The sequence below is a fragment of the Megalopta genalis genome, chromosome 11 (genome assembly GCF_051020955.1).
Source record: "Megalopta genalis isolate 19385.01 chromosome 11, iyMegGena1_principal, whole genome shotgun sequence".
Classification (NCBI taxonomy): domain Eukaryota; kingdom Metazoa; phylum Arthropoda; class Insecta; order Hymenoptera; family Halictidae; genus Megalopta; species Megalopta genalis.
This window is the reverse complement of record NC_135023.1, coordinates 8,733,932-8,751,151: the sequence shown is the minus strand read 5'-3', so window position 1 is coordinate 8,751,151 and position 17,220 is coordinate 8,733,932. Positions and strand designations below refer to the sequence as shown.

Sequence of the window (17,220 nt, the reverse complement as noted above, 5' to 3'; positions counted from 1 at the left end):
AAACTTTAGACCGGGCCATATTCTTCGTAGCGGTTCTCATCGTGCCCGGGAACCGACCGGCGCCCTTTCTCATCGTTCCCCAGCCATCCCCTAAAAATGCTAAGCCGATGTTCCCGGGATGTGATTTTTTAAACCGCCGCCGCGTCGCCCGGCGAAACAGCATAATTTCAAGTCGGACAAGATCGCGAATGCAACTCGCAATTTCAATGCGCGAGGCGCGTCGATTTCTTTATCAATTTGTTGTTCGAGTCGTTCGCTTGTTGCATCGGTCGTTCGTAAATTGCATCGGCCGCTTCTAAATTAGATCTATCGTTTCTGAATCGCATCAGTCATGTCTAAATTGCATCGGTCGTTTCTAAATCACGTCGGACATATTTTTTTCGACATCGTATCGGTCGTCCCCGAGTCGCATCGTTAATTTCTAATTCGCCTCGGTCGTCTCTGAATTGCATCGTTCCGTCTCTGTGTTGCATCGTTCGCCTCTGAATTGCATCGCTAATTTCTGAATAACGTTAATCATCTCGCGCATCAGTCACTTCGAGATTGCGTGCTCGGAAGTCGGAGAATCCAGAACAGATGTTGCGCGGACATGTCGCGCGCAGAGATTATACAAAAATGCCGCACAACGACGGTGTAAAAGCGAAGCTACGAAGCGCGAATAAAAAGGTGTCTCTGGTGGAGAGCAATATGGCGGACGTTTCGAATGATGCCGGTTCCGATGGGGCGCAATTAGTCGCCGTTCGAGGAGCCGCCTCTTTGTCCGCGATTTACCAGGCGATATTTCCTCGCGGAGAGGAAAAGCAAGAAAGAAAAAAAGAGAGAAAGAGAGAGAGAGATGGAGAGGGAGAGAGAAATTAATCTCGGCCGTGGAGCGTTCCTTTTCTCCCGGAAATAAGAATTACCCAATTTCGCGAGGGTTGAGCGTCGTCAACCGGCAGCTTTAATATCACTTACGTTCTCTCCCCGGGTCCGCGACGCAGCATTCATTCGCGCGGCTGTGCGCGTGAACACGCACACCCCCGCAACCCTTCCTCCACCCCCTCTGTACATACTAATATATACATTATGTGGAACAAAGGAACACGATGGCCGAGGGGCGACGGTCAGCGGGGACGGGCGAGGCTCGGGCCGGCCCGCGCGATGAAAAGTTATTCGCGGAGCGCGGATAAAGTCCCTCGTATTTTCTTCTGCCACGGTGTGTCGGCCATCCGTTTCTTCCGCGCGACCTCCGTGACGATCGCTAATTAGTGAAACATGCGGGAGAACCATTACGCTCTCGCGTTTGCCATTCAAGGCCAATTAAATCGCTACATTTCAGTTACCGCCGATATTTCTCCGACGCGGGGAGGGTAGTTTCCGTCGAGCTTCGTTTCTACAGACCTTCCCGGTCCCTTTTTAGGGCTGTTTCTACCCTTAAAATAACTCTTGTTTCTCCTAGCTGCGTGAATGTAGATTTTTCAGACATATTTTTAATTTTAAGAAATGTTTCGCGGTTCTCGAGGATTGAAGTCGATGGTTTAATTAAGGGTTGAATATTTTGAGACAGCGTTTTTGTATTATCTACCCTTAAAATGCTTCCGGTCTTATTTTCGATGCAAACGTTTTCGTTAGTTTTTCGTGGCGTGTTTTTAATCTCAGGGGTTGGCTGGAATGTTGAACTTCAAATTAAGCAAATCTTGTCGACTGTTTTTGGACGGATTATTTAATTTCGCGAATTATTTTATTTTCGCTCGAATCAGCCCTTGTATTCCATAAAAATGCCTCGAAATACAGGATAATATAAATATTAATTGGAATATATTCGTTTCGAATTCGTTCGTAAATCGAGACGTCGGAATCGTCGTCGATTTTCGCGAATAATCGCGAGTTCTGATCGTATTTTGTAAGAGTCTTGCGCGAACACATTTCCGGAAATTTCTTTGTCCAAAGCTGTCGAGCTCTCGATTATGCTGGTTAGATGCAACAGCTCTGAATATTTACTCGCCAAAGTTCGATAACGTATATTATTGTTCTTGTGACTCATCGGAAAATATATCTGACGGCAGCGTGTCAGTCCAGGAAGGGGGTTTTAAGAAAAGCAAGTCTTATCAGGAACGTGAATTTTTTTACGAGGAATAAAACAGACTTGCTCGGCCCTCCAAAATCCAATTCCCTTTTACCTCGGCGTAAACGTAAAACAGAGAAGCTTTAGCGAAATCAGCTTCGATTGTTTAAACCGAGGTGCGCCGTTCAGTTCGATCAATTGCCTATTAGAACGAAAATTAGTATACATTTTTCTTGCATATTACACATTTTTCCTATATATTACACATTTTTCTTGCATATTACACATTTTTCTTGCATGTTACACATTCTTGTTGCATATTACACATTTTTCTTGCATATTACACATTTTTCTTGCATGTTACACATTCTTGTTGCATATTACACATTTTTCTTGCATATTACACATCTTTCTTATATATTACACATTTTTCTTGCATATTATAAATTTTTCTTGCATATTACACATTTATCTTACATATTAAATAATCTACCAACAGATTATGCGAACCCGAGTTGTCCAAAGCAATTTCTCAAAATTCAAAACTTCAAAGAATCGTAAAAATGGGATCCAAGATAATTCCCAATTTTTGCAGCAGAGTATCTGCCATTCCTTTTTCATTTCATTCATTAATTTTCGTAACAAAGTGCCCGAAAGAAATCGTTCGTCGTATAATTAAAACGTTGACGAAGGTCTTCGATCGAGCCCCCCCCCCCCCCGTTAATTCGCTAATTTGATAACTTTCGAACGAAACCCTCCAGATCGAACGATAATCGACGAGGGTCGGTATCGAAGCTCGATAAACGAATCCCCCGGATCGAACAAATCGATTTCGTTTCGGATAAGAAAATCGCAGAAGCCCCGATGATCTCATCGGGCGAAACGATTTCCGCGACCGCGTCGACGAACGCGGCCGCGTCTGTGGGCGATTTCGAGGCGAGAATGATACCCGCGTCGAATTTATAAAACGCGTAATAGGATGGCGGCCTTGCGCCCGCATTCATCGCGCCCGTTGCTACACTTTTAATTGTCTTATCCCGGCGACCTTCCTTTTAATCGGTGATCGGCGATGGGTGCACGGTAACCTCGGCGGCGAATTAGCCGATCGCCGCGGCGAATCCTTCGACAAATATTCCTTATTTACTGCGCCCGGGATCATGGTTGCGCCGCTTATCAATACTTCTCCGGCTCGCGGCCGGATGCAAATATATTCGTGTTGTTGACAGAGTCGGGTCGTGACGCAGTTTTCATTAATTTATTTCGAACCGGTCGAGGCCCGCGATCTGTCGCGGCACTCTTCGAAACGATAGTACAGAGATCGTTGTGATTTTCTTTACGATTTTCAGCAGAGTGCGTTGATTAGGGTAAGGGCACATCGTGTCTTTTGGTGTACAGTTCCAGGTCTCTCAATTTTGGATGAAGGATTTATTTGGAAGAATTGTGAAGAATTTATTTGGAAATAGTAATTTTGGGATAATAGAATATTTATTTTATTTTTTCCCATAATATTTATTATCTATAATAAATATAATATTTATTATTATTATATTTATTATTTAAATAATAATAAATTTTTTTATATATATAATAAATTTATTTTGGAAATTTCTAGTACCTGCAGGGTTAGTTGCAACTTCATGGAGCTTTTGCACACATTTAAAGACCGCTTTAAAAAATATACACAAAAATTGTCAGCTCAAAAAATTAACAGTTCAACAAGACACAATATTTTCTTTAACAACAGCCTTCTCGAACTGAGCCAAACAAAATGGTCTCGCGATTAATCTAAATTCGTCACTTTAATAAGAAAACTAGAATAAAGAAAAGATGCTTCCAATCAACGAACAGATGCTCCAAAAAATTATCAACGTGAAATGATCATCAATTGTCATTCGCACAGATATTTCAAGTGTACGGTCGCAGATAGGGGATGACGGACCGGGAAGGGGGCGGCGCAAAGGTTTTTGAGATATTTCAAGCGGCGAAGAAGAGACGCGCGGCGAGAGCTGGTGAAAAAAAGAACGAGGTCATCGTGGATGAGTTTCGGTGTCGGTTGACCATGATTGGCTTCTCTCCGCGACGGTGTTATTCAAAAACGTGCGCCCATGACGAACACGGACGCGGTTTCTACGAAGAGGCGGAGAGATAGTAGAGATTTTTTGACAGCGCCGTAGGGCGGTATCTAATCGGCAGTCGTTAAACCATAACTGATAAGGAGTATTGATTTCGATGGGTGATTTATTAGAGCCGACTTCTATCCGCTTCTTTCCTTCGCTTGCTCTTCGCCGATAGCATCGACCAGACGCGGAATTATTAATTACGAACGCGGCCGGCACGAAAATTGTTTCGCAACGTTAAATCACCGTTTTGTTCTCCTTTCGGTTTTATTTCGTTGTCGGCTCGCTCCCGCCCCAATTTATCCTTACATCGCACGCTGTTTATATTACTTTTCGTCGGCTCGTTTTATGCTCAATATGTACCATTTATAATATTATTATTATTATTATTATATATTATATTATATTATAATATAATAATATTATAATTATATTATATATTATATAATATTAATATTATAATTATATATATATATATATATTATGAATATTATTATTATTATTGACGTTCGACTGTGGATATTTATGCACGTGTGGCACGTGCGATAATATTTTTAATTCGACTGAAATTAATCTACTGTTCAGCTGCTCGGTTCAATTTTTTAAACATTTACGAAAGTGGAAAGTTACACAAGGGATGAAAGTAATAACAATAATATATACAATTTAATTGTATCAAGTAAATTAAAAGTATCAAATAATAATCATTTCTAGTTATCCATTCTTCCCCACTTTCAATTGTTTCACCACTTTCAATTCTTTCCCCATTTTCAATACTTTCGCTACCCTCAAACTCACCAAAACACACAACTGAAATAACGAAAACATTCTCTTAATGAAATTCCTATTCGCAGCTGAAGCAGGCAATTTTCTTTTCACCTGGAAAGCTTCGGTCTAATTACAACTGAAAGAAACGCCGTCGACCCTAATTTTCAAACGCCCAAAAAGTTCCCCATAATTCTTGAGATCACGTAGTCATTTCCGAACATCGGTTATCACGCTTAAAGACCAACAGCGTGGCAAAAAAGAAAAAAGAAGCGAAATCGAACGAAGCCCCGCGATTCATAGCGCACAAAGATCCGCAGTCGAATGATCATGTTCGGTGGCCGGAGCTTGCAAATAAAGGGGATGAATTGTTCTTTTTGCAGACGTACGGTGGAGGCGCATTCGGTCCGACGGCTGGAGGGCCAGGCGGGGGGCCAGGGGGAGGCGGCGGCGGTGGTGGCGGGGGCGTCGAGGGCGCCACCTACCCCCCGGACTCCCCTTACTTCCCGTTTGGAACCCGGGGTGTACCGCCCTCGGTGGGTACACCCAACCCCGCTGCCAACCCCGCGGCACCCACCGGCACCAACGGAGCACGGTTACCAAACTCCACAGCCGGTTAGTTTCTTTTCGACCCTCCTTTTTCATCCCCGGCATGGAATTCCAAAGCTCATGCCTCTCGCTTCCGATGTTTCAGGTGCTGCCGCGGTCAAGAGGAAGAAGGATGTGAGTACCCTTCTTCGATTCTAAATAATAATAATAATAATAATAATAATAATAATCAACGGGGTTGCTTCGATGCTCGGCAGCTTCTAAACAATTAGAATAATTCTCTGGATAACTTTGACGAGTTTTATCAGAATATTATAGTAACATTACAGTAATTAGAAATTTTAGGAAAATTTTGCTTCGCACGAGTTTTATTGTACAATTTTATTAGACAATTGGGAAGATACAGGGGCGAGATCGAGGGGTGGTTCTCACTTGATAAGAGAAATCAGGGACAACGATATTGTATTTCTATTTTATTTTCCGGTCGTTTCGTCTGCCACGTTTATTATTATTGTTTTATAAACGAGTACAATAAATCATCCCTTGACTCTGCACCCCTTGGAGATAATGGATCCCAGAGTTTTCACTTCGCACCAAAGTCACAAAAATTCTGCCACTGGAGATTCGCAAATTCCTATTCTTGTTGACGATGTTAATCAATTATTATTATATTTATATTTTTATTATTATTACATTTATATTTATTACTTAAGAGTGCAGAACAGTATAAATAGTGTCGCCGTAAACAGTGCTCGTTCATCCCTCATTTCGAACGAACTACGTAACGACCACTGTTCACTGAATTCTCAAATAATCATCAACGACATAATAAACCAAATTGATTAACATTATTAACAAGACCAGGAATTTCGCGAATTTTCAGCGGCAGAATTTTTGTGGCCCGTTACGAAGTACAAATCTGGCTTCCATTACCCCCGCGGGGTCGGTGCAGGGTTAAGGGATGAATAGACAGCCTCCCCGAAGTAAGGGCACGATGATTATGCCGAGTGTTTTTAAATCGAGGGTGGGAAATGGACTCTAGACGGTAGACGCCGGAGGAGGGTAGATCTCGTACATTTTAATCGTACACGAGAGACAGTATCGTTAACACACAAAAAATAAATGATTACGCCCGTGTAACGATCGTTCCTCCCTTTTATTCGGCAGGCCCTGGACGGACCGGACGGCGAGGTCGTGACAACGCAGCACTGGGTGAGTGACTTCGGAAATCATTTTTTTGATAAAACGCCACCGGCGTCGGGCAGCTTGTGTCTGGCGAGAAAAATGTGTTCTCCGTTCGATATAATCTATCGGGACAAACGCCGAGAGCCTAAGCGCGGCCGCGATTGATAAACGCAACGCGCGCGTCGCGCCGGGGAGAAAACGGGGGAATTAGGTTGCCTAGTGAATAACGCGTGTTTCTTTCGAGAGCTGTCATCTGGTCGGTTCCCCGAAACCGCGATGATCTCAGAGCGACGTTCACGATCGTAATCTTTCACGAGGTCGCGGGGGATAATGATTTTAACAGTGGCCCGCGCGCATTCGGGGGACTTCGGTGATTCTTCGGGCGTTTTCTCACGACAATAATTATACGGTTTGACAGTGGTGTGTTCTTTAGAGAAGAATATTATGGGCTGGAACGCGCCACCCCGCTCCGGGCACCGGAATTACTTCAGCGGGGAACGGTTATGGTTGGCTAGACTGCTTTTATGATCGATGGCAGATGTTGGGACTCCTCTCTCTCTCTTTCTAAAAACAGACTATAGAAATGAAATTTCGGTTCCTCGCCGGCGTTCGAGATATTTTTGTAGCTATTTAAATTGTGTGAAACGATGTTGTATAAAATTATTTGAAGAAAATGCAAAATAGGGTGATTTATTACTTGGCGTTAATTACTTGGTATTAATTGCTTGGTATTAATTACTATTTGGTATTAATTACCTAGTATTAATTTTTATTTAGCATTAATTATTATTTAGTACCAAACTACTTAGCATTAATTATTTAGTACATGTATAAATATACCAAAGCAGAATAATTATCGTTAAAATCGTTCTAATCGAAATAGAACAACGAGAATAATTTTCTCACGTGCGAAATCATTTTTGGAAGCACGAAAGCGTCGCTGGGTGACGACGTATTAATTGCTTAGTATTAATTACCTAGTATTAATTTTTATTTAGTATCAACCACTTAGTATCAATTATTATTTAGTACCAAACTACTTAGCATTAATTATTTAGTATACGTATAAATATACCAAAGCAGAATAATTATTGTTAAAATCGTTCTAATCGAAATAGAACAACGAGAATAATTTTCTCACGTGCGAAATCATTTTTGGAAGCACGAAAGCGTCGCTGGGTAATTTAAAATATTCACTCAACAAAACCGAAACTATGAAAACGTGACCGAACAGAAGGGTTTTCAAGGAAGCAGTGCAATTAAAATTGTATTCGAACCTCGTACAAAAAGAGCTCGGCAAAGTTCGTTTCGAACGCGAAATGAAATACTTGGAATAACTTCCGGATGTTTAAAAAGTGAGTTGAACCGAGTTCAACGATGCTCGACAGACGGAATAAATGAACGGGCGTGCTTTAAAAGGCCGTAAAGACTACGAAGACGAAAGCCAGTGCGAGATCGTTCTAATCAAAGAACGATGGCCGTCGTCGCGTCCCGAGGAATGCTAAAAAATGCGACACGCGCGCGCAGCGTACGAAAGAGAGGCGGCCTGTTCGGCAAATAGAATGTAATATCGATCGATGGACGAACGTTAAATATTTGTCGTCCCGTGTTCGTGACTCTTCTTCGAGTGCCGTAGGAAAAGAGGCGAAAACAAATCGGCTCTCGATCATCAAATACGCTATCGCACCTGTTTAAATTCTCCTCCCGCGCATCATGTTCGGCTGATTTATCGCTGGATAATTCGGGGGACGATTTGTGGTTTATCACCTTTTTCTCGCTCGTCATTTCTATGTACGTATGTATATGTATACATATACAGAACGCGCCAATCGAATTTGTTCTCCTCGGAAATGTAAAACATGATAATTACGATCTCGAGAGAAATTTCTTTTCTATCGTTTTCTTTATCATTTTTAACAATTGCTGTGTTCTAAATAATTTTTAGCAATCGCTGTCTTCTAAATAATTTTTAGCAATCGCTGTCTTCTGAATAATTTTTAGCAATTGTTGTCTTCTAAATAATTTTCAGCAATCGCTATGTTCTAAATAATTTTCAACAATCGCTGTCATCTGAATAATTTTCAGCAATTGTCTTTTAATTAATTTTCAACAATCGCTGTCTTCCAAATAATTCTCAACAATCGCTGTCTTCTAAATAATTCTCAACAATCGCTTTATCTTCTGAATAATTTCCAGCAATTGTCTTTTAAATAATTTTCAACAGTCGCTGTCTTCCAAATAATTCTCAACAATCGCTGTCTTCTAAATAATTTTTAGCAATCGCTGTCTTCAAAGTAATGTTCAACAATCGCTGTCCTCTAAATAATTTTCTCGTGTTCCTAGCCAAGTGTCAGAAATACTTGTAACACGATTTATTTATTACACCCTGTATATCGGATTTCTGCCGTGCCGTTTCTCCTCGATTAACAGATATTTTAATGAACAGATAATTATTTGCTGTGCGATATGGAAAGTGACTGACGAACATTGTTAATCGAGTCGACGAATTATAAATATTAATCAGTTTGCACAAATGCAATGGATAATACTGATTGAAAATGACGATGATCATGCGTTCTCGAGAAAAATCAGAAACACAAAACAACAAGAACATATTTTTTGAAAACTGATCGAAACGATCAAACAAACGAGACATTAACGAAACGAAATATATATTAAAAACTTCTGAAATCGCGGTAAAAATGTTCGATCGAACGCTTTTCGATTTTAAACGACGATAATCACGTAGCATCCTCGACAAACATTCGGGGATCCGCGAAACGCGTAATATTGCGATATAACGAAAATCGTTTCGCCGAAGTCCGCCGATTAGAAAGGAGCGAGTCACTCGATTTCCGTGAAAATTAGCCGGGGATATCGCGTTCGGGACCGCGGAAGATCGATAAGATTAATTATAACGATCTCCGATTTCGGCGAGCCGTGTGATCGCTGCTAATCGAGAGCCGCCTCGATAACTGTTAAGCCTTGCCCAACGTTCCTCCGCGTAAGGAATTTTTAATTAACAGGTCGGTATCTCCCCGTAGAGACGAGATCGAATCGGCCGCCATTCACATTCGTAAGCGAACGTCGAAAATACGAAAAATCAATGCATCGCTTATCGCGCGTTATCACGGAAACGGCGCCGATACCGCGAAGTGTCCCGAATTCTGGGCGACGGGGCTCGTTCTTTCTTTTCCAGAATAATTCACGCCGCGGAATCTTCCTCGTTCCTTCGATAGAAATCGTTCTCGTAGGGTGGAATCAACCCTCGAAGCGTTTTCAAAATTTTAAAATAGAATTCTACGATACTCGCGGAACGAAGACGTTGCTAAAAATTAATTCGCTTAATTTTTCACTTCTTATAAAATTATTTAAACAATTTTCAAGATATAAATAATCGTTAAAGACCATCTCCCAAATTCTCGACTTAATTCTGCCCATATTTCTACCGTTGAAAAATTAGTCCAAAATTAGAAATTCGGCAGCTTAAAATATTCCAGCAACGTTTACGATGCAATTTTCAAGATTTAAACAATCGTTGAATTTTTCACACAACCCCGAATTTTCCCTATAACTCCGTTCACACGCTTGTACCGATAAAAATAAATCCGACGAAAGTTGCGAATTCCCTTTGCGCTGACGCGAATCAAAAATACGTTCCACCCCCTTCCCGATCTATTATCAATCAAACGGCCGAATTCTCAATAATCCCGAGGCCAGAGTCGGCCATAATTATTCGAGCGCTGCCCTCGGAACGATGATTCATTCATCCGGGGTATCCGCAGCATCATTATCCCCTCCGCAACCCCTAAACGACAACAACAAGGGCAGAAATCTCGATCGTAGATCCATCAACGAAATTCTATTTCGACGACCTGCGTGCCGATCCAACGTCCGCTGTTATTTGTATTACCGAAGACGAGCCCGTGGCGTGTTTTCTTTTACGGGGCGCGACCGCCATCGGGTCATGGTCGACGACGTAGCTCGGCTGCGGAAAAAAGTGCGGAGGGTGCGGATGTTGAACGACGGAGAGCGTCGGCGGAGGGACGGCGGCGGTAACGATAAGTGAAACTCCCGGCGGAGGCAAGCAGGGACTACGGTTACAACACCCTCGAGGACACTAGAACGCTCATATCCTAATAGAAACGTAATCGCGTAGTCCTGCGCGCTGAATAAATTATTAGCAGGCTTACGGCTCTGACTGCGCTCGCCGAGGGTTGCTCGCGTTGCGCGCCGTATCGCCTGGATTAACGGCGATCCGCACCGTGGGATAGCCCAGGATTTATTCGGCCGTGACTCTCCACTCTTATTTATTATTGTTTTGGCCCTATTACCCCCGTTGTCGGCCGCCGATTTTTACCGACGCGCGGGGGATGATTCCTGTCAGGTAATCTCGTTACGCGCGTCCCCCCTAATTTCATCGCAGATCCGAGTATCTTACCGGTCAAGATTTCTATTATCTAATTAGTTCGTTAGGATGTAGGGATATTTTTTAATTATTATTTATTGTATCTGTTATGATTTATTATATCAGAGGTAATTATTATTTCTTAGGATCTAGGGGCGCGCTAAAGTTATTGCAACGAGTTCTTCCCTTTCATGACTTTTTTCTTCTTAAGATTTAACCATCCGGCGTTTTTAGTAATTAATTGGTTTTTGTCAATTAATTAGTTCCTTACGATTTAGGGGTGCGTTTAAACTACCGTAACAAGTTCTTCCCTTTCGTGATCCTTTTCTTTGCAAAATTTAATCATCTAGCATTTTTATTAATTAATTAGTTTTCTCTCGTCTAGGGGTGTGTCGAAATTATCGAAATTATCTTCTTGCAGCACGATTTTTCTCTTCGAATTTCATCACCGAATATTTTTATCAATTAATTAGTTCCTTACGATTTAGGGGTGCGTTGAGATTACCGTAACAAACTATCCCCTTTCACAAGTTCTTCTTCTTATATAACCTAATATATTCTTCTAATACAACCATCGAGCGATCTTCTTAATCAAAATCGCCTGATCGCATCTCCTATTTCAAAACGCACCCCCGAAGCGAATTACAAACACAATTACGCTGATTTCGGAAAATCCGTCAATTTAATACGATATAGCACCGTATAAAAATCGTTAAATTCCCGCGCGACAGAGTTGACAAACCGATATACGTTCCCAAGCGAGCACGTTTGGCCGGATCACCATCGACTCGGCATTCCTCCCCATCGACTATATGTATTGTTAAAAAAAAAGAAAAAACAAGAAATTCTTCGTCTTATCTGGTTTTCGATTGGACGCGGCGTCGTTCGTTTCGGTTAAGATCTCTCGGAGCCCGTATCTTTCGTAGGCGTGTTTGTGCACAGGGGGCTCATGGGTATCGGGAGAGAAGACCATATGGTGTCGCGTGCTACGGTCGCCAGACCGTGGAGCCCTTCCACACAGTTCGGCTCCATGGCTCGCGCTTATGGCTGCCCGAATGGCTTCTCGCTAATTCGTGGCCTCGAGGAATTTCGTGGCCGCCTCGAAGAACCCGGGATCCGTGCTCCCGTGTAAGTGGCACGCATTTTCACGGCCCGATGGACCTTCCACCGGTGGACCACCTTTAACTTTCGATGGACAAACATATACCGTGGTCGCCCTGCCTCGACCAATCGCTGCCTCGCCCGCTTCGCTCGAACTTGTACGGTTGCTCCGATTTTCCTAGCAGGCCTAAACCAAACATTTATTTCCTGAGAATGGGAATAAATGTTTGGTTTAACTGTTCCACGGTGTTCCGGATTTGTACGACTTGGATCGTGTGGTAGATTGTTTTAATTGCCATCTTATTCGAGTGAAATATTTATTCTGGAAATAAATTTTTAGCGTCTTCGTATTAATTATTATTTCTTTTTATAGAAGGAGCAGCGATCTAATTATTGTCAGTTCATGAACCAGGATTTTTGCACTGTTATTGGAATTGTACAGGATGATGCCGTTGAAAAGTAGCCTCAATCTTTTACGGCTGAACGGGTACGCTCTAAAAAAGCTGATAGCTGGATTAAGCTGATAACCTGAGCCGATGAAACGAACTCTTTTAGACTAGACAAATATTTCTTAAAGCCTTGCGTTCGACGCGTCCTAATGAAATTGTTTAAGAAATAAAATGTGCGAATAAAGAGAAATGGATAAATAATTAAATGAATGATAAATGAATAATAATTGGATGAATAAGAAAATGAATAATAAATGGATAAATAAGAAAATGAATAATATATGAATAAATACGAAAATTAATAATAAATGAATAAATAATAAACTAAATAGGAAAATGAATAAATAAGAAAATGTATACATAATAAAATGAATAAAGAAGGAAATGAATAAATAAGAAAATAAATAAGAAAATGAATACATAATAAAATGAATAAATAAGAAAATGAATAATAAATGTACAAATACTAAACGAATTTGTTTTCCACGAAGTTTCACGTGCACTGCACGGTCTGAATTCGTAGAACGAAAAATGGTCGACGAAACGTGAAGTCATCGAGCACAATTTTAGCGGTTCGAGCAGAAGGGGGGGGGGCGAGCATGTAGATCATTAAAAGTGATTTTGACACTGGAAACAATCGCGTCCTATTATATTTAGAAAAGCCGTAGCGACGCTCGCCGTTCCCCAAGATCCTCCACTCGAAAACGCGGGCTGTAATTTGAAAGATCCCCGAGAACGACCCCGATAATGAGCCCCGCCGGATTCCGGCGCGAACGTGGCCCGCGTCCGGACTCTGCGGCGCCTACGAAGCCATTCCCCGGCTTTTCGAAACGGCCGGGTTCAAGTAGCCAACCGTTCATTATGGAGCATGAGGCGCGCGATCAAATAAATGATACAGCGTCCGTTTCGAGAGTCGTTATCGGCTGGCTGGATTAAGCCGGCAGGAAGAGTTTGTCAAACCGCTGATTCCGATGGGATATTCCGTTCCCTTCCGTGATCCGCGACCAGCTTCGATTATTTTTTTCACTGCCCTTTACGATTGCAGCACTTTTTCTTTGCCGATATTTTCGAACGCACATTGTAGAAGCTCGCTGCGGAAAGACATTTTTTGATGTTATTGTTAGAATTCACTGTAGGAATTCGCTTGTAAAAATTCCCTGCAAACATTCACTGTAAGAATTCGTTGTAAGAAATAATTATGCATAATCTGTTAGTAATAATGAATTCACTGTTGAAATCCAGTGAAGGAATTCACTGTGCACAATTCAGTGTACAGAATTCACTGTACAAAATTTACTGTACAAAATTTACTGTACAAAATTCACTGTGCACAATTCATTGTTGAAATCCAGTGAAGGAATTCACTGTGCACAATTCAGTGTACAGAATTCACTGTACAAAATTTACTGTACAAAATTCACTGTGCACAATTCACTGTTGAAATCCAGTGAAGGAATTCACTGTGAACAATTCAGTGTACAGAATTCACTGTATAAAATCTACTGTACAAAATTCACTGTGTACAATTCACTGTGCACAATTCAGGGTACAGAATTCACTGTACAAAATTCACTGTAAGAATTTGCTGTAGAAATCCACTGTAAGTATTCACTGTAAGAACTCATTGAAAGTATTCACTGCAAGAATTCACTATAGAAACTCGGTGAAGGAATTCATTGTAGAAGGAATTCAAGTGTACAATCTCACTAGACACATTCACTGTACAATTGCACTGTAAGAATTTACTGCAGAAATTCACTGTAAGAATTCAATGTAAGAATTAACTGAAAGTATTCACTACAAGAATTCACAGTAGAAATTCAATCAAGTAATTCATTACAAAAGGAATTCAATATAGAAACTCACTGAACACATTCACCGCGCGACTGCACCGTATAAGTTTACTGTAACAATTCACTGTAAGAATTCATTATAAAAATTCAATGTAAGAACTCCGCATATAACTCACTGCAGGAATGCAGTGCAGGAATTCGCAGTAGGAATTCATTGTAGAAATTCACCGAAGGAATTCGCAAGAGAAATTTCCCATGATAAAATTCTCGAAGCTGTTCGCATGGGCAGTCAAAATGACAAAGTATGAAGTGCGCAAAGAAAAAAAAAGCAACGAGTAATATATTTCGAGCAGCAATGAATAATGCTCGTGGGCGTGCGCAAGTTTGAAGTATGTTGTCCGGATCGCCGTTCCTAAATCTTATCGTTCAGTCACCTCGGCCCGACCGCACGGGCTTATCGGGATTTCTAGTGGCGCGAATAATTGATCTAGAATCTGGGATCGATCGGCACGTGGCTAGTCCAGTTTCCACGAGGCTCTCTCGCGATCCGGCCCGACCGCGACCCGTGGAGTTAGTTTCGGGCTCGGCTTGTTTGCCCGGCGGGCTCTCTGATTGACTCGGCCGCGGCGCAGCCGGGTTTACGATGGCCAGGGTCGCAGGTGTTTTCACGAAGAAATTAAACCGCGGCCACTTTTGAGGTTTCGCTTTTAATTGCGCCGTAATGCCGCGCTCTCCGGGTACCGCGGACCGTTTACAGCGGAGGATCATTAAGGTCGTTATTTTTACGGCGCGAACGCCGTAAGAATTTATCCGCCTCGTTTCCCACCGAAAACTCGCGGATCCTCTGCTCCGCCGCGACCGATTTTCCTACGGTTCTGCATACGTCTCTCTCTCTCTCTCTCTCTCTCTCTCTCTCTCTCTCTCTCTCTCTGTGTGTGTGTGTGTGTGTGTGTGTGTGTGTGTGTGTGTGTGTGTATGTGTGTCTGCTCGCGCGATCACACACACGCTTCGCTCAGATCTCGTTGGGCCCGCGCGCGACGTGGCTAATCGCGCGTGCACGATTAATGAACCGGCCGGCGATTTTTTCCCGGGCTCTGGCCGTGCCCGCTCGTCAAGCCGAGTAGCAGCTTTACGAGCGATTTTCGATAATCATTTGTCCCGGCTGACGTTTATCGACTGCGTAATTCGAGAGGCTGCGAGAAAGTCTCGACGAGCCGTCGGCCGGGTCCTTTCCGGTTGTAGAATCCCCGGTAAATGTTCGGCCGAATTTATTTCCATTCGCTGACCTCTTCGTTTTTTTTTCGCGAAGGCATCTTTTCGCGACGACTTCCACGTGAGCTAGCGCGTTCTTTTTGCGGCATTTATTGTCTTCGGGAATTTTTTCCATTCGAAATCGAAGCCACTGTAACTTGGAAATCGAGATATTTCCTTGGACTTCTAGTATTTTTAATTTCTATGATCGCTTTTATTTTATATGTATGATGTTTAAAATGCTTGTTGAAACGGCTCGTTACACCTTTTTGACGTTTTATTAAGTATTTATTTATTTATTCATTCATTCGTTGGGCAGGCGAAGAACCTATTAGTATGCAATATGTCTCTCTAATTGACGCCCAGATTGCGCACAGAAATGGACAATTTGGGTCCACGATTATAAAAACGAGCCGCAAGGCTCGAATAATCGTGTCTCCTCTCCCCGAATTGTCCATTTTCGTGGACGATCTGAGCGTCAATTAGAGAGACATTACTGTAGCTTCCACGTGTCTCCAAAAAATGAAAGAAGACAGCTTTTACCTCGCTTAAACCTTCAGCAACCGGTCAACTCGAACGGTTTCATTCAGTCTTCCGAACTGAAAACTGCGAATCCGAATTATCGCGGACATATCGATGGTGCCGTCGATCATCCATCGAGGCTCGGTCAGCACTGCGGGCCGTTTCGAGGTCTCGGAAACCCGCGGTCTGTATCGGTCGATGAACGGCTGGCCAGTTGGACAGAGGGTAGCACGGGCTGTCTTGTCGACGAATCAATTACCGGGACTCGCGTGCGAGAGAGCCGGGGTAGAAAGAAGGCGAGAAAGGTGGATGGAAAAAGACAGGGAAAAGGGGGAAGGAAGAGGAAGGTCAGCAGCGGAGAGGAAAAGAGAGAGGGAGGACGGTTCGCCGGAGACGTTGAACGCTGTTTGACGGGCACCTGTTGCTGGTAGCACACGAGCCAATGCCTCTTTGGCTTGGCTCTCCTCTCTCTTTCTCTCTCTATCCCTCTCTCTCTCTTTCTCCCTTTCTCTCTTATTCTCCCGTCTCTCCTCGCCCCTTCGCGCGCTACTTTGGTCCGCTCCTTGGTTCGCGCGCCATTTTACCGAGCCTTTTGTTCCCTCTTTCCGCGTGAGTTTCGCGGTCTGGGGGTTTCGTAATTTTTCCTCCCTTCCCGAGGGATCGGAGACACCCGCCGGAAACCACCCTGTCGTCTCTCTCTCTTTCGAGAGAAATTTTCTCTTTTAGGATCCGCAATTAATCCTACGATTTCTATTTTATTTTCAATCGTTGCGAAGAAGGTGTCGGTAAGTCTGGAATTATCGGTTTCGATTGTTCGAGCTTGTGTATATGTGATCTCAAGATTATTATATTGTAACGAAACTTATCAATTATGGTTATTTTTAGTTATTTTAATCGTGGCTATTTTTGCTTGTTTTAATTTATTTTTTTCCAATATAGTAACTCTTAGGCTATGATCAATAATTTTAGCTTTTAATATTATAAATTTGCTATCACAAGAATAATTATTTGATTTCATTCTTTCAATCTTACATTC

General features: G+C 42.4%; 1 protein-coding gene across 1 annotated transcript in view; it reads left to right on the top strand.

The window, feature by feature from the left end:
- Window positions 1-17,220, top strand: part of LOC117226121 (protein daughterless) — a 256,921-nt gene that overhangs the window by 34,369 nt on the left and 205,332 nt on the right. Inside the window, exons 4-6 of the mRNA XM_033480156.2 lie at window positions 5,310-5,541; window positions 5,621-5,649; window positions 6,643-6,687. Of these exons, the coding sequence (XP_033336047.1) occupies window positions 5,310-5,541; window positions 5,621-5,649; window positions 6,643-6,687 (306 nt within the window). The remainder of the gene's footprint in view (window positions 1-5,309; window positions 5,542-5,620; window positions 5,650-6,642; window positions 6,688-17,220) is intronic.